Source organism: Lissotriton helveticus, chromosome 1_1 (assembly GCF_964261635.1).
Source record: "Lissotriton helveticus chromosome 1_1, aLisHel1.1, whole genome shotgun sequence".
In the NCBI taxonomy this organism is placed as follows: domain Eukaryota; kingdom Metazoa; phylum Chordata; class Amphibia; order Caudata; family Salamandridae; genus Lissotriton; species Lissotriton helveticus.
In genome coordinates this window covers 32,999,040-33,025,923 of record NC_136057.1, presented here as the reverse complement: position 1 = coordinate 33,025,923, position 26,884 = coordinate 32,999,040, and the positions used below count along the sequence as shown (strand labels likewise).

The following is a 26,884-nucleotide window of genomic DNA, read 5'->3' as shown; positions in this document are numbered from 1 at the left end:
ATACACCCTGTGAAACCTAACATACTTCCTGTACAACGCAACATGCACCCTATGCTACCTAACATTCACTGACATACACCTTGTGCAACCTAACAAACACCCTCTGCAAACTAACATGCACCCTGTGCAAACTAACATGCACAGTGTGCAACCTAACATGCACCATGTGCAACTTAATATACACCCTGTGCAACAAACGACTAACTACAGCACACAAACACAAAACACACATTTGTGGAATTCAAGGTCTTTATTACATGGACAATATGCAGAATCCTACATAAAGGTGTATCTATCAGCACCACCATCCTCACCAAATCTATTTTCAATTCTATTTATTATTATTTTTTGCTGCAGGCAAAAAGAAGCACAAAAGAAGAGCACTGAGGAATCTGGTCCATTTGTCTTTTGTGTGGACACTTGGTGACCCTGGAGAAGCCTCTACACAGTTTCCACCTTTGGATGGTTCGCAGGACTCTGCAGGACCTTGGCGGCGAGCAACTGTTCCTTGTCGTTGCCAACTTTGACCACATCTTCTTCCTGAAACAAAGAGGGATTAGAAGAAGACTCCATTAGATAAATGTTGTAAATGCAGATTTTATTTAAGCACTGGAGGAACTGAAGTGGAAGCTCAGAAGATGTTCGAGGCCCACAAGACGCATCAGTCGATGGCCACAGTGCATGAACCTGAAGCGAGAAGCTCGCCACACATCCGCTTAGGACACAAAAGCTTTAAGAGACCACGTAGAGGTTATAGATGGCGAGCTTAATAAGATCCATCATAGGGCAGTACACTACGGATGAGGGTGCCACTCTGTAGACATATCAGGTGCAGAGTTGAGTAAGAGCATTTGGGAGAAGGGAAAGACATGTGGGCATATTATCAAGAACTGCGTTAAAATTATCGCCGCTGTAGCTGCAGGAAACTTCCGCTAAAGCGGCAATAAGGGGCTTCTGGGGTTCTGGGGTGAACCTGGGCTTCTATGGGAATTCTCAAAGGCATATTATCAAGCAATTATCGCTGCTTTAGCGGCAGTTTCCTGCAGCTAAATTGGCGATAATTTTAACGCAGTTATTGATAATATGCCCCATAGTTACTTGGTACAGTGTGCTGTGTTGGGCAAACTGGGAGTGGGCCAACTGTGGTGTATTAAGTCTGAATTATCTATAGGACGAGGTAGTCAAAGCAGCAGCCAGGCTTGGGCTCAATGGCTGACTCTGGCCCTTGGCACATGTCCCATGAGACTGGTGATCACAAACGGTGCCAAGCCAAAGACACTAGGAAATGCACTTCTCTCACGCGTGCTGGTTCACAAAGACAAACACTGATAAATGAATGAAAGCTGACAGTTGTGTATACCATGCCATGCAGAAACCTTAAAGGCGGCTTTTCTGCTTGAGCCTTTTCCATTGAAAGTGGAGTTTGTACATAGAACACGTGAGTGAAACCATGTCTATTTCCAGCAGCACACCTGAACTTCTCCTGTGGTCCATTGAAGCCTTGTAACCAGAGAGGAATCTGTGGGGATGCCCATGAGCTCTGTTTCATGGCAAATGTTTCTATGGGTGAAGGCCCATCCTTAAATTGTGAAATCAGGAAAAGCCAATAATGTGAATATAAAAACCACTCTTCCTTTACACTTCACTTTGTAATAGGAACCAGTGGCGGCTCCTCAGCTAAGGCGGAGGAGCGTCGCCCCACTGATTTTCAGCAGTGTAAAAAAAGGAAAAATAAAATGATAACACAATGTTTTTATCATTTTTTTTTTCCCTGCTGAGGCAGTTTTGCGGGGCGGGGCTGGGCTGCTCACAGAACAGGCAGAGAAGTGGTGGGTACTCTCTAGGTGCGCATGACAGTTTGGCCGGCGATCTTGTGCACTTAGCATGTTCTCCAAATGGCTATAATGCACAACCTGGGTGGAGAACATGCACAGACTCGCAGTCCCTGACTGTGTGCCAAACCACTACACTCAGACCAATCACAACGCTGCTGTCAATGTGACAGCAGCGTCGTGATTGGATTACGGGACACTGTGTGCTTCCTGATTACTTTCCAGGAAAGTGTATTTGTTTTCCTTCCCATCCTCCCCCTCTCCCCCTTCCCTGTGCCACTGGTACGAACACCAATTTAGACGCATTTTTAAACCCATGCTGTTTGCTGGATTACCTTGTGTGGACCAACCTATGCACTGTTTTTGATTTTGCCTCTTTTAAAACAAAAATCATATGAACTTTTTGAATGAAAGACTTCTAATGATTTATATGTTTTGGAAGCGAACGTAGAGTACTCATTTATTCAGCTCATGAAACAAACACAAACTATTGGCCCATCTATGTGATGGACGCAAAATGTGGAAACAGGAATCCTAGCTCAAATCCCACCTCTTTGTATGATTCAGAGTCAATCGATCAATCAGGGTTTGTGAATCGCGGCTACTTGTCCGTGCAGATCTCAAGGCGCTGTGGGGGAATGGGGCACAGCGGATCAGACTAAGTGCTGAGTTCATCTGAATAGCCAGGTCTTAAGGTCCTTCCAAAATTGCATCAGTGAGGGTTATTTCTGAGGTGGAGGGGCAGGGTGTTCCATGTCTTTGTGGTGAGGTAGAAGAAGGACATTTCTCCGATTCTGGTTTTGCAGGTTTTTTGGACGGTAGCCATGGAAAGCTGGGCGGAGCGGAGGTGTCTGTTGGGTACGTGGAATGTGAGACAGTGATTCAGGTATGCGGGTCTGGCATGAGGGAGGGGTTTAAGGTTATTCTTCTGTCAACTGGGAGACAGTGGAGTTTGCGGAGGTGTCGGGTAATGTTGCTGCGGGGAGATGTTGAGGACAAGTCACTAGTCTTGCTGTGGCATTCTGGACAATCTGGAGTCTTCGGAGGAGTTACTGGGTGGCACCGGCATCAAGTGCGGTGCCGTAGTCAAGTCTGCTGCTGACGAGGGCATGGGTGACTGTCTCCCTGGATTCGGTGGGTCTTTTGAAGCAGGCGGAGTGTGTGGAATCAGGCCGAGATGACGGTGTTTATCTGGCGGTCTAGAGTGAGTGAGGAGTCCAGTACGATGCCGAGGTTTTGTGCGTGGTTCATGGGGATAGGGTGACTTCCTAGAACAGAGGCCACCAAGAGTCGTTCCAAGCGGAGGGGTGGCTCCCAGGATGAAGACTTCTGCCTTGTCTTAGTTGAGCTTCAGGCAGCTGTCCTTCATCCAGGCGGCGAAGGCTTTCCTTCCTTTGTGAAAGTTGTTCCTGGCAACAGTAGATCCTTTGGTGAGGGAGAGGATCAGCTGGGTTTCGAATACGCAGGAAACAATGTTGAGCCAGTGGTTCCTGACGCTGGCTGCGAGGGGGGCCATGTAGATGTTGCAGAGGGTGGGGCTGATTGGGGAGCCCTGAGGTACTCTGCAGCTGATCTCTGTCAGTTTCAAGAAGTACAGTGGGAGTCTACCCCATTGTGTTTTGACAGTGAGGAAGGAGAAGATCCAGTTGAGGGCCTTGTCTTGGATGCCAACGTTGTGGAGTCTTGTGGCAAGGGTACGGTGGCAGACGGTGTTGAAGGCTGCTGAACGGTCCAGTAGGACGAGGGCCACGGTTTTGCCCTGGTCAAGGAGGGAGCAGATGTCGTTGGTAGCGGTGCAGAGGGCAGTGTCGGTGCTGTGATTGCTTCAGTATCCAGATTGGGAGATGTCCAGGACGTGGTTGTTTTTGATAAAGTCGGCAAACTCGGCTTTGAAAGCTTTTTCGATGACTTTGGCTTGAAAGGGGAGGAGGGAGATGGGCCTGAAGTTCTTGAGGTTTGTCGGGTCAGTGGAGGGTTTCTTCAGGAGGGGGTTGATTTCGGCGTGTTTTCAGTCATCGGGGAAGGTGGCTGTCTCGAGGGACGAGCTGATGGTTCGGCATAGCTCGGGTGCTAGGCCGGAGGCGGCTCTGTGGAAGATGCGGTGTAGGCAGGGATTCGAAGGTGCTCCGGAGTGGATGCTTTTCATGGTCTTTATGGTGTCATCCATGGTGAGTGGGACCCAGCTGTGCAGAGTCGGTCGGGGGTCGGCATCGGCTGTGGTGCTTCCTGGCGTGGTGGGGTGGTCCTGGGTGTCGAAGTTGTTGTAGATAGTCTTAATCTTGTGGTAGAAGAAGGTGCAGAGTCTGTCACTTCACTGCATTGCATCTCATTTCCTCTCAGTGTCTAGTTCATTTGAGAACAGCTTCAAGCAATTCAGTTTGAATGTAATACCTAAAGCTCACTTGTATAAGGTTTAAAAGATGATGTCGCTACCCATAATAACAATTTGTGCCATTCACACAGCAAGTGGCAGACTCCTTTGTCTCTTGGTTCGCGCACTGTCAGTATGTGCTGCTCGATTCTTGACTATTTCAGGTTTTGAAACTATTACTTTTAATAATGGTCATTCAATACGTTCATGTACTAAACTTAAAGGTGAGGGTGAAGGAAATAAACCGTTTTTGAATTATAAAGTGTTTGATATTGTTATGTGACATTTGCTGCACAATTTATATGCTAAATAATCGATGGCTTGGCTTCTACTTTGTTTGCGAGGGGCCAAACAAGACATTTGACTTGGCTCCCCTAGGAGTCTGGTGGCTTTCCCAACACTATTATCATCAGATTAATGGAAACACTGAAATACAGAGAGCCCCTCACATAGTAAGTGTTAGATTCTCAAAAGTTTTGATTGCAAAACAGGTTTTCTAAACATCCTGGAAACTCTGGAACAGCGATAAGATTGTCTGTTTGCTCCACAGAATCTACCGACAGTCTTCTTTTAATGGAACAAATTATGGAAACCATAGGCTCTAACTCTGACCTACCACCCAACCATATCTTCTTTGGGGATTTCATCCTGCACTGCACTGGAATGATACAGCTGATCCCTCACTGTGTACCTTAAAGGCTTTCCTATCAGACCTCAACTTCACCTAGGTTTGCAATGAACCCATTCACAAGGGCTCCACCCTCGATTTAATCACAGCTGAGGATAACATGATACAACTGGAAGGCATTTCACTGTGTGACTGGTTGGATCACTACATAATCTCTTTTCGCATCCTAGAAAAGATAATGTCTAGACAAGGTCAACCTCATAAGAATGAACAGAGGTCCAGGATTCTAAGAGACATTCACGCAATTGACGTAACCTCCGATAGAAATAACTTACTACCTCCAACCCCTCACTTGACCAATTTGGACGACCTCACTGAACACTATATACATACTATGACAAATATTCTCACCACTGTTGTTCCGAAGCAACTCAAGAGGATAACGGTCAAACAGTCCAAACCCTGGTTCAATCGCTCCCTCAATGAGGAGCGTCGCAAACTAATGCTCTCAGAAAGATTATGGAGAAACTATCCTTCCCTAACAAAACTGAAACAGTTGAGGAGAGCAGGAACTTTTTACAACAAACATATCCGGAGCACGAAAGTCGAACACTTTAGATCTCAACTAGACAATGCCAAAAACAGACCTAAAAAACTATTTGAAATCATAAAACAAGCTAACCACTCAACCGACCCACAATCTGCTCCCAAGATATCTCTCCCCAGTGAAGAGGTCTTCTCCGCACATTTTATCCAAAAGTCCAAAAAGATTGAACTAGAACTACAACTTGCATCCCAAAATAGGCTTCATCGGACCCAGCCCATTACATCCACTTGCCAAACCTCAGAGACTGCTCCATCTCACAGAGGCATAGGCCTTACTCAACAAAATAATGCATCGTGTAACAATTTCAGACTTCCTGACGATGTCGAGCTACAGATAATCATAATGTCATTAAACCCCTCTAATCATTTCCATGTTCTTTTGCCGGCCAAATTCTTCAAGGATTTTAGTTCTGCCATTCTCCCTCTCGGGTCCGTGATTATCCATAAATCGCTCATACAGGGTAGGATTCCTGACTTCCTAAAGATAAGACAAGTCACACCCATTCCAAAAAGCCAAATGTCGACTTATCTGATCCCAACAATTGCCATCCAGTTTCCAATATTGTGACTCTAGCTAAACTTCTTGAGAAATGTGTACACATACAACACTGCAATCATATCGAAAAGTTTCAGCTGCTTGACCAATACCAATCTGGTTTTAGAGCAGGACTTAGTACTGAAATGGATCTAACCCACATTGTTGATGACACCTTGAGTCTACCTGACCAAAATGAGCCTTGCCTACTTATCCTTCTTGACTTATCCTTGGCATTTGACACAGTCAAACACGAAAACCTGATTGACCTTCTGGAAAAAAGGATGGGGATAGCAGGCCCGGTCTTAACCCCTTCGCTGCGACGGCTATTCTGCCACAGCGCTAAGTGGGCGGGGCGGCGGCACGGCGGCACGGCGGCACGGCGGTCCGGTGCTCGTGACGGAACCGCTCCGTCACGGCACGCGGGTGAGCTGTGCTTGTGACGGAACGGTTCCGTCAGGGCCCCGCCCGCTCAATAGAATGCGCCGCGCAGGTGCGAAATCAGAGCCGCGCAGGCGCGGCAGCGGGGCCGTGATGGAACCGTTCCGTCACCAGCACAGCCCACCCGAGGCTCGTGACGGAACGGTTCCGTCACGAGCATGGGAGGGGTTAAATTGGTTAGCCTTGTTCCTACAGAACAGAACACAAAGAATCAAAGTGAACCATTCCCTCACTAACAGTTCACCAGTTTCAAATGGAGTGCCTCAAGATTCCACATGCTCACCTACACTCTTCAACTTGTTTATGGAACACCTCACAGAAATCCTGAAACGTTCAAACATACAATACCACATGTACGTTGATGATACACAACTTTATATGAAAATGCCGTCTCTGGAAGATATAAAAACTCTGAACTGTGTTGTTCTGAAAACACAACAATGGTTAACTCACAATCACCTTATGCTTAATACTCTCAAGACCAAATTCCTCCTGATTGCCAAGCCCACCCACTCCACACCCATTCAAGACTGGCTCGAACGACTTACAGCCCTCAACTGTGATCCACGTGTTGTTCATTCCACTAGATCTTTAGGCATCATGCTAGACATCTACCCGAATATGCAAGACCCCATCAGTGCAACAACTAGGCAAGCCAACTACCAGCTCAACACACTTAGGAAAATCAAGCAGTTTCTACCTCCTGTGGACCTGCAACTTGCAGTCCAGTCCCTAGTGATCTCCCGTGTGGAATATGGAATTGCGACCTTGGCTGGGTTGTCCAAAGCCAGACTGGCCCCCTCTCAGGGCCACTCTGAACTCTGCAGCCAGACTCATCACGGGCTCACATGAACATGATCACATCACAACTGATTTAATTCAGCTCAACTGGCTATCACTCAAAGATCGGATTAGGTTCAAGATTGCCTGCCTGATGCACAAAGCTCTTCATTATAATACCCCCACTTACCTAGCAAAAGAGCATAAACTTTCTGGTATGATTCAGACCCTAAGAAGCTCCAGCACCATCCTGCTGAAACCTCATGAATAAAAATTAAAAAAAAGAACCTTTAACGGCGTCTTCTCGGGTCTGGCCCTAAGAATTTGGAATGATCTTGTGCCCGATGTCCGTTTTAACCCTTCGACCTACTCATTCAAAAAACAAATCAAAGGATTTATCCTGAATAGCCAGCTGCAACAATTGTCCTGAAGATAACATAACTAGCTTTTATGCCCTACAGACAACAAGGCTATCTCATTTGTTGAGACATGTTCTGGATGCAACTTATGTTCTCGCTACATGTTCCACGTGGAGAAGTGTGGCTCACTGGTTAGAGGAGGCAGACCTGGAAGCAGAGGTCAGCCCGGGACCAGTGTTCAATTCCTGCCTCGGTGGGGTCTTGAGTCCCAAAATGTCCATGGACTCGACAATTTTCGCTCCGGTGCCTACTCTATTCACGGGTTCACACTCTGCGACTCTGGGCAATAGCTTGCTTAATCTCCACAACGGCCCCTCGCGGCGGGATGCCTGGCTTCACCTTGCGGTTTGGGTTTGTTCTTACTGTATATTGGTTGGTTTCCCACTAATGTTTATGATGTTTACTTGCTTAGTGACCAATCGTATCCTTTTTCTGCTGTACGGTGCTCTGATTCCCCGACGGAGCATGTTCGCGCTATATAAAACGTTTCAAATAAATAAATCCAATGCACGCTGGAAGGTTGCAAAGGGCAATTCAACCATAGATGCCGGAAGCAGCAAAAAACACATGAAGCTGAGCAACAGTCAAAAAGAGAGGCGCTTTCTGCTGTCACATGATGCATTTAAAATATGTACGTGTTTTCTTAACCCCTTCGATGCTCATGACGGAACGATTCCGTCATGAGCGTCGGTTGAGCTGTGCTCATGATGGAACCGTTCCGTCATGAGCCTGTTGGCTCATTAGAACCTTCAGCACAGCGCGAAAATTCGCGCCGCGCTGAAGGTGTTAAGTTGCCTTTTCTTCCACAAAATGACACATTTGCATGCGTGACAAAGCAGGATTAGTTTAATGAAACTGTTTTGCTTACAAAATCACTTCGCTTTTACACGATCACGGTGCCTTGAACATTCTGTGTAAGACCTCGAAATATGGTGCACAGGGCGTTATTTGTTGTTTGGCCCATATGGCGACTCTGCTATCAAGAAATCATAAAAAATGTCAGCTCAGCTGAGGCACCGACATGGAAGAATGGTCAGGGTTTTTATGAATACACGTTCACTACCGTACTCAGTTGGGGGAGCACTCAGCGGTCACTGGGAGGTCACCGCGATCCTGGCGTTTCAGCCCAGCTGGGTCCTGTCGATCCCTCTACGAGGTGGGATGTCCAATTCGAGACCAAGATGGGGACCTACATACTTTGCCTTTGGGTAATAGTTATGGATCATCCAATAGGGGACTCCTGGCAGAGCATACGTGTACCCTAGACACTTAGACAGGTTAGAAACGCACTATAGGGGTACTCTATACTGAGTACTTATATGCCCGCACATACACATAGTTTTAGCACGATGGTGGAACTGTTCATTGTGTTCACTATCCTCATATTACTAATCACTTATATCTGCTTCTGTCTATTGATTATCACAGCACATATATTTTATACAAGAATCACAATGGCTCAATAAATATTGAACACACCCCTTTGTGTATACGTTGTATACTTCTCTGAGAGAGCAGAGTGACTGAGCGAAAGGGTTCTAGATCGGGTACCATGATTCCAGAGGGGTTCAGGGTTGTCTAAGGTTACCCCGACCATTCGTAACTTTGTTTGGGTGTGGGGGGCTTTTGGGGGAACTGTGAGCTAGCTGGTCCATAGGCCATCATGTCCTGGGGGGTGCACAGAATCAGTGTGGCACCGATCCCAATGTTCATGTTGTCCAACAGACGCAGTTTCCTCTAGAAAATGGAAACCACACAACTATGCCATTTGGTGTTGGCTGGCGGAAAAATATTTAGAGGAAGGAAGACACCTGTGGGCAGATACCTGGGTTCATCCCAACAACAGCTACAGGTCTCAGTGCAATTATTCACAACACCACAGAACACATCCGCACATACCCCGCCACCTCATTCAGAAGAAGCAGTCAGGACAGGCAGACACCACAAGCCCTGGTATGTACCTGTTGTGAGACCAGGTTACAGCAGAGGGTCTGACAGCTGTAGCCCATGGACCACAGAGCAATGCAGATGGCCAGGGAGGTGACCACCAGCAGTAGGATCCTGATGCCAGTCAGCACGCTCTGCAGAGGAGAGAAGAAACAACACTGAGATGCATCATCACTCATCGACACCCTCCTTTCCAAGAACCAGGGCCCATTTCAAATCAAGTTATGGGGCTCTCTGAAGCCAGCACATGTGAGGTTGGTCTGCATGGTTGCTTTGCTGTCCGATGCTCTAGGGTGTGGGTTCTTTACCCCCAACCATAACCCTCCCACCGGGGATGAGCTGTCCTGCCTGGTCCTGAAGTGTTCCTTTCTGTGTCTTCATATTAAATGAATTGTTTTACAATTTACTGGTACGGTGGAAGATAAACCCCTCAACCTAAGATTTGGTCTCCCAACACTACCATTTCTTTAATGTCAGAAACACCTCTTGTTCCTGTCGCTTTCACCCTTTCAATCGCAGTATCTGTCCCAGTGGTCTTTACTGTCTGCCACCATCTCCTCCACCCGGTCACCTTTTCTGCCAACAAATCTCTTGTCTTTCTTTGTCATTTCCCTGTCCCCACACGGTCCTGCTCAATCTCTGCCATTCTCTTTTCCTCTACTATGCCCTGGTCACTTTGTTTTCTCCTATATCGGTCTATATAGTTATGTATGCACGCATGTATGTATATGGTATTTCTATAGCACAAACCTATCCAAACGTCAGAGGAGCTTTTAGGTGAAATTTCAATGCCACATAGAAGCAGAGGAGGACTTCCTGAGTGAACGAGAGGGGACGTGAGTGAGTAAGTAGGAAATGATGTCTGCATAGTTCTGGCATCTGAAGGGTAGATAGGAAAAATGGAAAAGAAGGAACATATGTCTGTATAGTTCAGACATGGAGAGGTAACGCAGTTCCCTGAATATCCCATGCGTTGCTACTGGAGCGGCATAGGCAGCGGAGGAGTGCATAGGCAGCGGAGGAGTGCAGACTAATGTCGATGAGCATTGATAGTTATGGCTCAGTCTCCAGGAAAAAAATAAGTGGTGTGCAGTCCTTTCCCCAGTGTCAATGGCATGCATCTTTGTTCTTCAGGGGTGTGGGTTCTCCACACATGCCATGCTATGTGGATGTGTGTAGGCAGACCGGTGGGTTTCTTGTCCCAGCCTTCAGGGTGAGTCTTTACTTACCAATAACTTGGAAATGGCAGCCATGCATTCCTCCATCTTCTGGTTTCTGGATGGTGGTCGAGTGGAATCGTAGTAGCCATTATAACCATTATAGCCATTATAACCATTATAACCATTATAGCCATTATAACCATTGTAACCATTGCTCTCTCGATCACAAATGTAAGAGGGGCTCCACTGCTGCCAGGAGAACCACGTGAAGTCATTGGCGATCATCACAATCCCTGCAATGGCCACAGCGAAGCTCGCCAAGTTCATCAGCCACGCGGCAGACACCTGTAGGACAAATATACAAAATCATCATAAGCACCACAGGTGTGGGGCTCGCACCCCAAGATGGAGTCACAAACACACATAACAGGTTGGGTTTAAACCCGCATTCTCAGCATCCGGTTCTGTACTTGGATCTGGGCATCGCCTTACGGGCCAATGAGCATAGGAAAGACTTCACTTGAATCAACAAAAAGGCAAACAACTTTTGAGGAACTCCTGATTAATCAAAAACAGTTTCTATGTAAGACTTTCAGGGATATCTATACTACTATTATAAAGTAAGAACTTTGAACCTTTGAGGCGGGTAAACTCGGGAACCACAGCGCCAATCCAAACACACGATACATCATTAGAATTGTCAGGGTCTGCAGAGTGACATAGGCTATATATACCCAAAGAATATACGTTCTATAAAAAATATACATTCATAAAAAAGTAGTTCCTCGGAAGTAGCGCCAGGCGTGTGCGCTAACGATGTGAACGTGCGTGCTGACATCATCTAGCACGGGGGGAGCGGCAGACAGGAGCGCGAGGAGGTCGAGGAGCGGCGGACAGGAGTGCGGGGAGGAGCGAGGAACTCAGGCTGAGGTAGGTGAAGCGCGGGGAGGATCGGAACGTGTGCGGCTGAGTGAAGCTCGGGGAGGAGCGGAGGAAAGGACTCGTGCTGAGGTGGGTGAAGCAAGGGGAGAAGCGGCCCGTTAGCGCTCACACACGCCTGCGGGAAAACTCCAATGTGCGGCTGACAGGAACGCGGGGAGGAGCGGAGGAAAGGACTCGGGCTGAGGTGGGTGAAGCAAGGGGAGAAGCGGCCCGTTAGCGCTCACACACGCCTGCGGGAAGTCTCCAATGTGGTACCACATTCACAACGGAAATAAAAGACAGAACACAAAATAAAATAATAATAAAAAGAGACATGTCTGCGTGTTGGCACAGGGCATTGGTCAGCCGGAGGTGAGGTCTATTGCTAAGAGGTGGAACGCAAAGTAACATAATAATAAAGAGAGACATGTGTGCGTGTTTGCACAGGGCATTGGTCAGCCGGAGATGAGGTTTATTGCAAAGAGGTGGAACGCAAAATAACATAATAATAAAGAGAGACATGTGTGCGTATTTGCACAGGGCATTGGTCGGCTGGAGATGAGGTTAAATAAAATAATAATAAAGAGAGACATGTGTGCGTGTTTGCACAGGGCATTGGTCAGCCGGAGATGAGGTTTATTGCTAAGAGGTGGAACGCAAAATAACATAATAATAAAGAGAGACATGTGTGCGTGTTTGCAGAGGGCATTGGTCGGCCGGAGATGAGGTTTATTGCAAAGAGGTGGGTGAAGCAAGGGGAGGAGCGGCCCGGCCAGTAAACGCGGGGAGGAGCGGTGAACTGTGTGCAGCTAATTAGGGGCCCTGAAGGTGGCGGGTGCGCAAAGGGGGACCCCCGGACAATGTCGGGACGGGCTGCTAGTTGATTTCTAAAAGGAGATACAAGTCATCACTGATTATACAGTGGCCTCGGAATGCTGCAACAAGGGAAAGGACGGATCTCCCAGTGTCAGAAACTCTTGCAGAGGGACTGCACAGCATGATCGGGAGAGGGATGGTGGATCACACCATGGAGCCCGGCCAATCACCTATGACATGAAGGATGCGTTAGGAGATGCTATGAAGCTCTCAATGGCTGTTGGAGCAGAGGACTTGGGGTAGGGAACACAATAGAGTAGCGGCGGGTCATCAGACCTAAAGAGTGACGTGAGCCGAGGTGGCCAGGGGGTGGGTTCAATCACACCTCAAGAAAGGAGGTCTGCGGGATCGAACAGGCGAGTGCAGTGCCACCAAATAACAAGCTTGGAATGAGAAGGTTGTAGAAATCAGAGGCAGCTGGTTCTAATACAGAAACATGAAGGTGGGACGAGAAAGACGGTGCCCAAGAATGAAACTGCCAGCACCACGTCTCCATGCCATGCCAGCGCCACGTCTCCATGCCACGCCAGCACCACGTCTCCATGCCAGCACCACGTCTCCATGCCATGCCAGCGCCACGTCTCCATGCCACGCCAGCACCATGTCTCCATGCCATGCCAGCACCATGTCTTCATGCCATGCCAGCACCATGTCTCCATGCCATGCCAGCACCATGTCTCCATGCCATGTCAGCACCACGTCTCCATGCCATGCCAGCACCATGTCTCCATGCCATGCCAGCACCATGTCTCTGTGCCATGCCAGCACCATGTCTCTGTGCCCTGCCGCACCAGCACCACGTCTCCATGCCACGCCAGCACCATGTCTTCATGCCCTGCCGCACCATGTCTCTGTGCCCTGCCGCACCATGTCTCCATGCCATGTCAGCGCCACGTCTCCATGCCACGCCAGCACCACGTCTCCATGCCAGCACCACGTCTCCATGCCATGCCAGCACCATGTCTCCATGCCACGCCAGCACCACGTCTCCATGCCACGCCAGCACCATGTCTCCATGCCATGCCAGCACCATGTCTCCATGCCATGCCAGCACCATGTCTCCATGCCAGCACCATGTCTCCATGCCATGACAGCACCGTCTCCATGCCATGCCAGCACCACGTCTTCATGCCATGTAAGCACCATGTCTCCATGCCACGCCAGCACCATGTCTCCATGCCAGCACCACGTCTCCATGCCATGCCAGCACCATGTTTCCATTCCATGCCAGCACCATGTCTCCATGCCATGCCAGCACCACGTCTCCATGCCATGCCAGCACCACGTCTCCATGCCATGCCAGCACCATGTCTCCATGCCATGCCAGCACCATGTCTCCATGCCATGTAAGCACCATGTCTCCATGCCACGCCAGCACCATGTCTCCATGCCAGCACCATGTCTCCATGCCACGCCAGCACCATGTCTCCATGCCACGCCAGCACCATGTCTCCATGCCACGCCAGCACCATGTTTCCATGCCACGCAAGCACCATGTCTCCATGCCATGTAAGCACCATGTCTCCATGCCACGCCAGCACCATGTCTCCATGCCAGCACCATGTCTCCATGCCACGCCAGCACCATGTCTCCATGCCATGCCAGCACCATGTCTCCATGCCATGCCAGCACCATGTCTCCATGCCATGCCAGCACCATATCTCATTGCGGTGTGTCCCTTGCAAGACCACTCACTTAAGATAGTTCACAAGTGCAACTGGTTGGTGGAAGTGCTGAAACACTTACCCAGATGGGGCTGCCACGCTTTGCTGCAATGATGGAGACTGCTCCAGCCAGGATGATCTGGGGAAGGAAAAGATAACATCTCAGGCATAATCAAAGAGATACTAGTGGAGAAGATAGGAATTCCACATAGCAGGGAATGTAGTTATGTCATATGTTTTACTACATTGTATAAATGTGAGTATATAACTCGATTCCTTAATAAATAAAAAGTAGTTTAAAAAAACAATAAGGCGATACACTTTCTGTACTAGACCGGTACCATGGAAAATCTTCCAGACTTTGTCGAAGACATGAGCTGGTGCTGCTGGCAGAGTTATACTAGGACTGTCAGTCATGTTTAAAGATAAAGTCTTACCTTAAAAGGCTCTCTACAGTTCCAATCCAAAACCAACAGGTTTTCAGGTAATTGATCCGCCAAAAACATTTTAAATTATTTAGGTCTAACACAGAAGACTCACGAGAGCCCCAGGGTCTTCATTAATGTTAATAGGAACAGGGGTTTGATTAAGATGCGGTTCACTCAGTCCACCAATATTCACTCCATATATATCCATTTGGTTCAAACCGGGCCAGCCCCAAAGATTGCAACCCCGCATTCCACACTCCCTTTAAGGGTTGCACCCTCAGTCTGTGTCAATGGCCAACAGGTGTTCGGCTAGGAGGTGTCGGACGTGCGAGTGTCCGATGCTAAACCTGCTGTGCCTTCTGGTCAGCAGGAGTGTGTGTACACCCCCTTGTTTCTGTGTATAAAGCATAGTGGCCAAGTGGTCTGTGTAGATTAGGACCACCTGGCGGAGAAGGTTCCTTATTTATTTATTTATTTATTTATAACATTTATAGAGCGCACTGTTACCAAACCTGGTGCTTTTGATCGACTTCTGTGAGCACGAAGAGGCTGATGTTCTCGCTGACTAGACTTGTGTTTTTCCGCCACTGACCTGGACAGTTAGGTGATGAGACTAGAGAAGGTGTTCAAACTTATCCAGTACGGTTCATCATCAGAGCATTTACTTGCTTGGTAAGGGAAACGGGCCGCCCTTGCCCCTCAACCTATGCTATCCAGTGACTGGCGGCAGTTACTACAGTAGGGACACGCGCCTCTTTCGTTGTAACGCTGATGCTTACTGCCTAAAAAACCATGTAAGAGCCATGTCTGGGGTTCCGTGTCTGTGTCTTACTTTTATTAAAGCTGTGTGTGTGGTGTACTGGTGACAGTACCTGGTGAGGTCCATGTGGAAGCCAGGTGCATGCTACCTTTAGAGATGGTGACCCTGGAGGGTGTGGCTAGCCACCTAAGATGGCGGACATAGTTTGGTGAGGCTCCGGACCCTGGGGGGAATAATCCTGTGTCATCGCCGGGCACAGACCTGCTCTAGGGGCTTCGATCGCTATCCTGCGGCCATTGGGTGCTCATGATACCAGCCTGCCAAATTTGACCTGATCGATGCAACAGCTCGGTCGATGAGCCACGCCTGCCGAAGCTGTGGACCTGCAGCCTACCTGCCTCAGCACTGCTGACACAATGCATCGCGTCTCCCGCTGGCTCTGGTAGCCCTGACCCCCCGCGACCCACGCCGTGCCTGGAGGCGGTCCTTGGCTGGCAGCTGGGGCTTTTCGGACTCGATGACTTGGAGCGGAGGTGGCTGACTACCGCGAGGGACGTCCGGCGGCTGCAGTGGTGAGGGCTGTGGACTTCTGCTGACACAGGTGCATGTGCCAGCCCCTGAGCTTCGATAGTGCCCTCGCCCTGTGCCGCTGTGTGCCACACTGAGGGGTGCTCACCGTTCTATCTTCCTGATGCTACTGCCCCCCGCCCAGCCGGGTGGGGCTGCTGAGGCCTACCGCAGAGCCACTGCAGCGAGATTTCAAGACCTGGGCTGCGGGTCCCTCCTCCCTGACCGGAGCAATGCTCTGGACGGCTGTCTAGACTCATACCGTGGAAGCCTACCTGCCCCTGAGACCAGCGGTGCTGCAGCGTCATGGCCGCTGCCTGCCTCCCGTGGCGCGGTCCCCCAGGCAGCCATTGCTTGGCCCTGCAGCCGGAACCCGCTTAGAAGCTGAGGGTTGTGGACTCTGGAGTGCCAGCACATCGCAAAGGAGCTGTGACGTAAGATCGTGGGAGTCGGAGAGAGACCCACAGATGCAGACCCCGATCCTCTGGTGAGTGCGGGTGCATCGTGCTGTGTCCAGGGCCTGGTGGAGCCCCCCCACTGCACAATTGCGCTATACAGCACAGAGAGTGAGGTGGGCCTAACCTTTCCACGTGTCCTGTACCTGGCCCGAAGCAATTGCAGACGGAGTAGTGCCGCCGTGCTGGAGTGGCTGTGCGGTGGAGTGCGGAGGTGGATGCTAATTGCTGGGGACTCTGTGCACCCTGCAGGATTACTCTCTCCAGACCCCCGGTGAGTGAGGGTGCTCGGCTCTACTTGGTGGGCCTCACGGGTGATCTCCACATACGCGGCTGTGCTGGGTGGCGTGAGGCACTTGGTAGTCTTGCCTCCCTCTGATTGTGTCTACCTCCTGGCCTGGAGTTGGGGCGTTGGGGACTGCGCTACGTAATGTCTTCATCTGACATTTGGGGATGTGCTTGGCAGTGTTGTGCATGTGCTGTTAGCGACTGGGCCTGGCCTAACCTGGGCTTACTCTATTTGGTGCGCCCATTAATTTACTGTGCCAGGAAAGCTGCGCCCACGATTGGAACCGGCATACACCAGCCTGGTTGCCTGGGCCCCCGGTTCTCTCTGGGGGTTGACCACGCATCCACTGCAGGGGGTACTCTGTGGGACGATATCATCGTGCTTGTGACACGCTACGAGGTGCCCCTCTGCCCATCACTTTGTTCCTACAGCGCACGTCTGGTAAGAGCTTGTGGGCGCCATGGGGAGACTCAATGGGAAGACTTTGGACAACCATCCTGCTACAGGCACGCCAGATGTACCCGAAACTACTGCTGGACCACCATCACCCGGCTCCTCCTCCTCAAGGTTCCCCGAGGTCCCCCTGATAAACTTGACCTAATACTAAAAGAAGTCAGAGACTCCAATAAAGTAATAGAAAAACAGATTGATACCCTTACGACTGGCTTTACACTCCTCCGGGCGGACCACGCAAAACTTGCTGACACGGTCCACGCACATGAGAAAGCCCTGACCAGCGTGGAACCTCAAATCACGGAACACACGAAACAGATAAAAGGACTACAACAGCAGGTCCACGGACTACAAGACAGGGTCAAAGATGCGGAGGGCAGGAATCGTGGTAATAATATACGTGTCATAGGACTTCCAGAGCGCAGTGAAGGCTACAGAGCTGCTGACTTCATGGAAACCTGGTTTCGAGACCATGTGGCTCAATAGGGCTTGTCGCCATACTTATGCATGGAGAGGGCCCATCGAATTCCTACTGGAGTGCCAAGTACAGGGGCGCCTCTGCGACCCCTGATTGTTAAAATACAGGGACCGCAAAGTTCTTTTGAAAAAAGAAAGGGAACAAACGCAGATCCAATTCGAGAACCATTGAATCTCGCTGTACCCTGACTACACAGTAATGGTGCAGCGCCAATGCTCTTCCTTTCAAGCAGTGAAGAAAAAACGACAGGTGGTCTAGCTCAAATATGCATTACTATTCCTGGCCCTATTAAAAATTATACATGACCGAAAAACCTACTTTTTTGCCAGCCCAAAGGATGCAGAGGAATGGCTGGAAGTGATGAACCTTGAATCGAGCCAAGGTGGGTCGTCCGGCTCTGTGCGTCACAGCCCTACCAGATCTCAGGGCCGTGGCCCTTGCCTTGCCGCCAAGGGCCCGCACAGCTCCGCCACCAATGGTCCTACCTATGAACAGATGATGAGTAGCAGGACTGAGGCACTGGCAATAGCTAATTCCGTTCACAATGACAACCTTCAGATCGTGTCCGACTTGTCACAAGACAGCACCACTCAATCGGACTCCGAAAATAGTATCACCCTGTTCCCCTCTGTGACACCTCGGACTGTCGATGATCTGGCGGATGCATAACAAGGCGTGCCTGCTCACTTTGCTCACCAATGCAACAGGGCAACACAAGCTATGTGGCGAAACTTCCGAACCTACCAGTATCCTTTCCTTTTCCCTACCTAATTTGCGTTAAACTGAACTTGTCATAGAACACTAGTTACATCATTTAGATGCCATATGTGTATCTAATGCCCAAACTGCCTGAGTGTCTCCCTGTTCAGGCTTGCTGGACTTGTCAATATCATGTTTTATGCAATGGGTATGCCTAAGGTGACCAGTCATACTAGATGAAAAAGCTCAAATGTCCCCCCGGGTCCCGTTGAGCTATCAGAACCTTTGAAACCACAGGAGCAGCATTATGAGCGGTGGCGGCGGCCCCCCACGAAGCGAACGTACTGTTCTATGCTGTTTGTAAGTTTTTGTTATTTGTTTGGCCCAGCACGGTTTAATAGCTGAGCTGGGTATTATTAGTTTGAAGGGGAAGGGGCACCCCTGGCCTGCGATAGTTAATGGGCTCTGAGTTAGGGGGAGCACAGCTTACATTCTTGAATCATGCCTGACCACTCCACCACTTTAGGTTCATATAACTTGCTGACCTGGAACGTGCGGGGGCTTGGCGCCGTGCATAAACGACACCGGGTTCATGCTCACCTCCTTAGACATAAAGCACAAATAGTTTTTCTTCAGGAGTCACACCTTATTGAATCGGAGGCCTTGAAGGTTCGAAAGAAATGGAGAAGCCAAATCTTCTCTACTAACTACTCAGTTTTTGCACGAGGGGCGGCCATACATGTTCGACACCGTGTCCCCTATACAGAATTGGAACAACGCATAGATGAACAGGATAGGTTTATATTGCTTAGGGGAACCCTCGATGCCCTACCAGTGGTTTTGGGTAGAATTTATGCCCTGAACGTGGATCAGGACAAGTTTTGTACTCTCCTAGGCATTGCCCTGACTGGGTGGGATACATATCCCTGGATATTGGGAGGGGACTATAACACTGTCTTGGACGTGGACTTAGATAGGTCCCATCCCCAGCTGCATGGCACTGGCGCCCACAAACAAGCTGATGCCCTGAAAACCTGGATGAGCGGACTGAGTGATGTTTGGCGAATGCTACACCCTACACATAGGGAATACTCCTTTTATTACCCAGTACACCAACTGCTTACTAGGATAGATAGGTTTTTGTACTCCCTTAACATTGCCACCCAAATACACCAATCCACATACCATACTTGGCCAAGACCTTCTCTGATCACTGCCCTTTAGAGATCACCCTTACATGGGGCAGGGAGCCTACCCCAGTCCCTACTTTGAAACTATGGCCCCAACTGCTGGAGGATGCCCCCTTTCGTACCGCGCTATCTGCATCTATAACAAACTATTTTTCTGAGAACTGGAACACAGGTTTTTCCAATCTAATCGAATGGGACGCACTCAAGGTGGTCGTGAGGGGCAGAGTGATTGGGTCGACAGTGGGGGCTCGGCAGGAGGTACATAGGAACCTTATCCGTATAGAAAACCAAACGCGCAGCAGTGAATGACCCAGGCAAACAGGCCCCTTTACAGGACGCACGCATCCAGCATGCTGAGCTCCTTGAAACTCTCTGGGTTATTGACTATAGAGCATTTACACAATTGAAGCACACTGAGGCTGATAAGTCAGAAGCGCTGCTGGCCCGGATATTGCGGGATTGTCCAACCCCTCCCATCATCGCCTGGGTTAAGGTACCTACCAAGGGCATGGTCCACACTCAACTAGAGATAAACGTTGCCTTTTGTAATTATTACAGTGATCTTTATAACGAACCTGAACACGTTGAAGATACTTTAGTGGATGAATTCTTAAACAGCTTCACATACCCAAGTCTTAAAGCAGACACACAGAAGGCGCTCCCAGGCCCCATTACTAGACACGAAATACGGGCTGCTACCAAAGGTCTAAAGAGTAACAAGGCCCCGGTACTCGACGGCCTGCCCATAGAATTCTTTGAAACGTACTCAGACCCTCTCGTTCCTAAGTTATACAAGACTGCCTTGGAGTCCGGTCACGTACCCCATTCCACCATGCAAGCCGTAGTCATTTTACTCCCCAAACCGGGACGAGGCGGCACTGACTTATCTAGTTACCGGCCCTTGTCTTTATTAGCAACTGAATATAAGGTCCTCAGTAAAGACATAGCAAACCAACCTCTTCCCTACCTGCAAGAGCTCTATACACAGAGGCACGCGACAGAGTTGTCCCTTTTCCCCGCTGTTATTTGTCCTCGCCCTAGAGCTATTAGCAAAAGCATTGAGGCACACAGCTGAACAACTGGGGATACCAATAGACGGCACCATACACTTAATCTCAATCTACGCTGACGACATAATCCTCTACATACGCAACCTCTCTGCCCGAGCGGAGCCCCTCCCCACCATTCTACCTTTGAACGTATCTCAGGACTTGCCAATAACGAAGGGAAATCAAATACTTTCTATCTCCGTGACGAACCTTACCAAAACATGCTACATTGTGGCATATATACCCTACCAGTAACAAACGCACATTTAAGTACCTAGGTATCCAGATGTACAGATTACAGGCGGACCAACTTGATGCTAATCTGTCCAAGGCAATTACTGCAATACGCTCAAGTGTATCCTTTTGGACATCCCTACCACTGTCGGTGATGGGGCGTGTTGCTATCTCGAAGATGGTGGTGCTCCCCGACTCTTATATATTTTTGTGAATTTACCTCTAGTGATTCCTCAGTCCAATTTACGCACACTCGACACAATCCTACTAGAGCTTATTTGGAGGATGGACCGACGCAGGGTGAGTCTCAAGAAATTACACTCAGAACCCCACAAGGGCGAACAGGGGGTACCTGACTATTATTATGCTTGTCAACTTCAATGGCTATCGTATTGGACAGCAGGCAGGAAATAGGGTATGAGACCTCAGATTTAGAGAGAGGAGACTTACATACCCTGTTATTGCTGAAAGTAAAAATTCCTCCTGCAGTGCCTCCACTACTTAAAACTGCACTTCACTGCTGGAATAAGGCTCTGCTTTACACCTCAGATGCGATCCCATACGCCAGTAATGTTCCCCTATTGGGAATACCAACCACTGGTGGTAAGCTCACAAAGGCTTGGCTACGAGTCTGGATGGACGCTGGCGTAGAGGAGGTGGGGTCGCTGTTTAGCGATGGAACCTTCCTTGATCATGACGCCTTTGTACAGGCCACTGGCGTACCTAATCATCTTTATTTAACTCAAGCAGCAGTGTCTCACTACGTTAGGAGACATGGGCATCTCAACGTAATGAACCTCTGCAACATGAACTGGTATGATCTCTCTATTACATGGGGGAGGGCAGCCATCTTTTTAGATGGTTATACGTTGGTATTCGGTCACAAGTTTCCATCCCATTCACGGACCTTAGGGCAAAATGGTCCGAGACAACTGAAGCTGCACTGACTGATAAAGCATGGGTGAGTATTCTGGAACACCCCAAGCGTGTATCCCGCAATGCCAAATTTAAATTCATACAATGCCTGGTGTTACACAGATCCTACTTAACCCCAAAAAGAAATCATCTCATGTTCCCAGACGCACAACATCGCTGCCCACGTTGCAGGTCCGAAGAGGCGGGCTTTACCCACATGCTATGGGCTTGCTCTCATCAGCGTGACTACTGTGGGGGGGGGCTCAACTGCAATTGGGGCGATCACACATTTACCACTCACCGACAATATACTGGAGCGTTTGCTGGGTCTCCGCAGGCGAACAAAAGCTTTGAAAGTTCAACTTCGTTTCCTCGACCTTGCCCTCATTTTGGCCATACGTGCGATCACCATGAGATGGAAATTCCCTGGGTGCCGTACTCTATTTGCATGGCAGGAGGAGGTGGTACGGTGGTGCGGTGCCGAAGGTGCAGCACTTAGACGCGAAGAGGCACGCGGACTACGTAAACACCCCATCTCAATGGAGTGGGACCTTATGCTGGAAGGTTTTAAAACACTACTAGATCTTCACCCCACACATATCACCCCTACCCCATAATGTATCCAGTTGCGGTCCTCGATCCCAAGGGCTGGTGTAGGTCATATTACCAATTCATCTGCTCACTAGGAGTGACCCGCAGCAAGTACTATATACACACACACACTAAGTCGTATGGCACAAAGGAACCGACAGGCCTGCAGGGAGGGTGGGTGGATCGCCCGTTAACGGGGTTCTTTAAGTATATATTACGTATTGTACCGAAGGGTACTTGTATTTTATGTATGCACTCATCTTTCTTATTTATCTTTGATATAGTCACAAGATTGTCCTATTTATTTTGATATATGCAAGAAGATCTTTCATCTCCATGAAGGAAATCTGTGTTACGATTCAAAAAAAGAAAATGCCATGTTATATCTGGTATGACAACTTGAAATCACTTTGTGGTGCTTAATAAAGTTTGTTTAAAAAAAAAAAGAGATGGTGACCCCCTTTTCAGAACACTAGCTTTGAACCTCCAGCCTGCATACCCTCCTTCATACCAGGTCCCTCCGAAACCGGCTCCGCTTGGTGGCTGTGGAGTCTGCCACTCCAACCGGTTGTTAACAAGAGATTTCCGTCTGGTAACAAAACCTAATGATGTAATGATGTATATCTTCCTGTGATACTGCTGGTCACATGCCCTGCATGGCCCTTTCTAATCTCTAACCAACAAAGTCACTTAGATGACTCTTAAATTGTTTCACCTGCTACTCCTGGCTTGCAAGCCTGAGAAAGCTTGGCCACACCAGAAGATGCCCTCCTTGAGAATATGTTGAGTTTATCTAAATCGGGCTGCCCGCCTTGGCCACTGAAGTAGGATATATGACTGGGCTGGGAGAGAGCGTAGTACGGAGCGGAGCTGCTCGACCTAGGATTGCTGAGGCAGATTCTGTTTTTACCTACACTTATTTGTGCTGTGTCTGGACATCTCCTCGACCCAGTTTTTAGGTATCGCCTGTCGATGCGCATGCGCATCGAGCTTGCGAGACTATTGGGGCTTAAACAGTCTTTAACCAACTTGCAAGGAATCGTGACGATTCCTTGCAGTGCCCGTGAAATTCAAGCTCAATGCGCATGCGCATTGAGCTAAAAAGCTCGTGCACATCAGTTCCCTCAGCCGGCTGCTTTAACACCCTCTCCCCGCTCCGCCCCCTCCCCTGCCCGCCGTGTCGCATTTCTCCTCCCCCCTCCCTTTTCTCTCAGCCGGCTGCTTTAACACCCTCTCCCCGCTCCGCCCCCTCCCCTGCCCGCCGTGTCGCATTTCTCCTCCCCCCTCCCTTTTCCCTCAGCCGGCTGCTTTAACACCCTCTCCCCGCTCCGCCCCCTCCCCTGCCCGCCGTGTCGCATTTCTCCTCCCCCCTCCCCTTCCCATGTGCTCCCACATATACACAAATTATACACACGATTATTGCTGTAATTATATGTAATTGTTATGCAATTCCCTGCTAAATACAAGAATATTGCTGTAACTGTATGTAATTGTTGTATAATCATGCCGGATTTTTATTTGTATGGTTTAGCTACATGTCAATACTTTATGCAGGAGCCACGGGCTAACCTGCACATCTGCACTCTTTTTAGCCTGTTCTTGTGCCTAATGTTTCTATATGCACTTGGATTGCTGCCTCCTCTCCTGGTACACGCCCACCACACACAGCTAGCTCAGGTTCCCCTGTTCCCGCCCCCCCACACGTCACGGCCTTTTCCCGCCCACCCCAGTCCCAGCCACTCCCCTCCAAGTACTTTTAACCTCCCACTGTTGCCTGCGTTTCCATGGCAACTTGGATTCACTCCACGACAGACCCCGCTTAAGGTACGTGTTCCGTCTCTGCTCCCGATCACGAGATCGCTCCATGACACGATTATGTGTTCGCTAACTAGCCCCCTTTCCGCCTCCTGAATTACTCTCGATCCCCGGCCGATCACTCACGGATCGACGCCTTTACCACACCAGACAGGATTCCCTTGCAATTACGAACCTGTCCAACGGAACCGGAGCCTCAGCCTCCGCCAATACTGGTTTTCCCTTGCCTCCTCCCAGGTGAGCCTTTCCTTCCCCTTGCCCCGTCATGCCTCCTGCTCCGGTCGCAGAGCATATCTGTAACCCGTGCCGTTTTCCTCCCTCCCAGATTCATTTCTAGCCTGCCGATCCACGCTGGATAACTGCGCAGACTCACATCCAATGGATCTCCCCTGGATCGGACCACTCTGTCCACTAGATTCGTTCCTTTCTCCCCCCCCGACTTAGAACGACCAGGTGAGCCTTAACTTCCCCTTGCCCCGTCATGCCTCCTGCTCCGGTCGCGGAGCACATCTGTAACCCATGCCGTTTTCCTCCCTCCCAGATTCATTTCCACCCTGCTGATCCACACTGGATAACTGCGCAGACTCACATCCAACGGATCCCCCTTGGATTGGACCACTCTTTCCACTAGATTATTCCCTTTCTCCCTCCCGACTTCGAACGACCAGGTGAGCCTAACTCGACCGGGTACCCACACCTGTTGACCAGCCCGATCCTCGCTGGCCACCTAGCACGCTCCCCACGCAGCCCAACTCATGACATGCGCTCCATTCCCCCTCCCACGTCAGTCCTCCCTCGCGCAGCCCCCTGCTGCTCTCCCGACATACCCAACACCTCATTGATCATTGCGCTGCTCCCTAGCTATTACCCCTACGCAACCTTCCTTGATTTCGCACCCCCAGCGCGATCATTCCGCTTCAGCTCTTCACCCGCGACTTCCAGGTCCTACCCCCTCCCATGGGCCATATCTACCAATCCCGGTTTGTGGGTGATCCATTCATATACCCCCCATCCTCCGTGCCCCCGCTACCCTGTCCCCTTCGAATGTAGTTCGCCTGCGATGCCTTTAAAATCACTCTATCCCTCTAACCCCCCTCCCTTACCCCCTTGTACAGCACTGTTTCCACTAACCCAGTCCTGATGATGATCTAAAGGTAAGAGGATCGTAACGCCGTCGACCAAGCAGCGCAAACAAAGGCGCGATGATACAATATGGTTCATCTAGAACAAATTAGACCACATCTCAATTGAAACCATATTGTTGCATTTATTCAATGTATATATTCTCGCCACTCACACACGCAACGCCACTCACACACGCAACGCCACACACACGCAACGCCACTCAACCACGCAACGCCACTCAACCACGCAACGCCACTCAACCACGCAATGCCACTCAACCACGCAACGCCACTCACACACGCAACGCCACTCACACACGCAACGTCACTCAACCACGCAACGCCACTCACCCATGCAACGCCACTCACCCACGCAACGCCACTCAGCCACGCAACGCCACTCACACACGCAACGCCACTCACACACGCAACGCCACTCACACACGCAACGCCACTCACACAGGCAACGCCACTCATCCATGCAACACCACTCACACATGCAACGCCACTCAACAACGCAACGCCACTCAACCACGCAACGCCACTCACACACGCAACGCCACTGAAACAACAGCGCCACTCAAACAACAGCGCCACTCACACACGCAATGCCACTCACACACGCAACGCCACTCACACACGCAACGCCACTCACACACGCAACGCCACTCACACAAACAACGCCACTCACACAAACAACGCCACTCATCCACGCAACGCCACTCATCCACGCAACGCCACTCATCCACGCAACGCCACTCATCCATTTGCAAAACAAAAAATGTTAAACTCTTCTATTGCGATACCTATTGCATTTTCAATGCTTGTTTCCAATATTCCGCCCCTAGAGGTCTCACCTCCATTACCCACGGTCTGGGCCGACCATACTCTTGTTCATTTCTCTATACGATTAGCAGCCCCTAAATCTCAGCTCCATCCTAATCCTTTATACAAACGCCCATGGCACAAATTAACTCACACAACCTTTCGAGACACGCTTGGCTCCCTTAAACCAGTCCTTAGATAAAAGTATCCCGGCCAAATGGACTCACTCCATGAAAGCTTGGAGTGGTGTGGCTCACTGGTTAGAGGCGGCAGACCCGGGAGCAGAAGTCGGCCCGGGACCAGGGTTCAATTCCCGACGCGGCAGGGTCGTGGACCAGGGTCAGCGGACTCGATAATTCTCGCCTCGGTGCCAACTCTAACCTGGGGTCCCACTCGGTAACTCTGGGCATTAGCTTGCGTCATCTCTACAACGGCCCCCCACATTCGCTGGGGATGCCTGGTTTCACCTTGGAGATACCTAGTGGGGACCATCTCACAGGGAAAGCCAGGACGGGTTCCCCAGTGGTATACAGCGCCGGGACGCCCCTTTTCTGGGGCAGCTGTGCGCTTTACAAGTATACGACATTTAACATTTAACATTTAATGTCTGGTTTGATGAATCACTCTTAGCAGCCACAAAAAAACGGTAAAGTTCTGGAACGCACCTGGAGATGCTCCTATAACCCCACAGCCAAACTTCACTTTAGAATTGCCATTAACCTATCATAAGTTGGTTCGGAAGTCCCTTGCTGCCTATTTTATCAATAAAATCAATACCAGAAACAATCTCTCCAAAACGATATGTTCCCTTTTAAAGGATATGGTGAAATCC

General features: G+C 49.7%; 1 protein-coding gene and 1 long non-coding RNA gene across 2 annotated transcripts in view; both read right to left on the bottom strand.

Moving 5' to 3' along the window:
* Positions 1-231: 231 nt before the first annotated feature.
* Positions 232-9,761, bottom strand: LOC144767074 (uncharacterized). The gene is made up of 2 exons (XR_013598053.1): positions 9,574-9,761; positions 232-540 (listed from the first exon to the last, which is right to left on the bottom strand). It is a non-coding gene; the product is annotated as an uncharacterized LOC144767074 (long non-coding RNA).
* Positions 9,762-10,682: 921 nt separating this feature from the next.
* The window catches only part of LOC144767064 (transmembrane protein 176B-like), a 32,533-nt gene continuing 16,331 nt past the window's right edge, over positions 10,683-26,884 (bottom strand). The window contains exons 4-5 of the mRNA XM_078650694.1: positions 14,263-14,319; positions 10,683-11,064 (exon numbers count right to left, since the gene is read on the bottom strand). Coding sequence (XP_078506820.1) covers positions 10,768-11,064; positions 14,263-14,319 — 354 coding nt within the window. The 3' untranslated portion in view covers positions 10,683-10,767. The remainder of the gene's footprint in view (positions 11,065-14,262; positions 14,320-26,884) is intronic.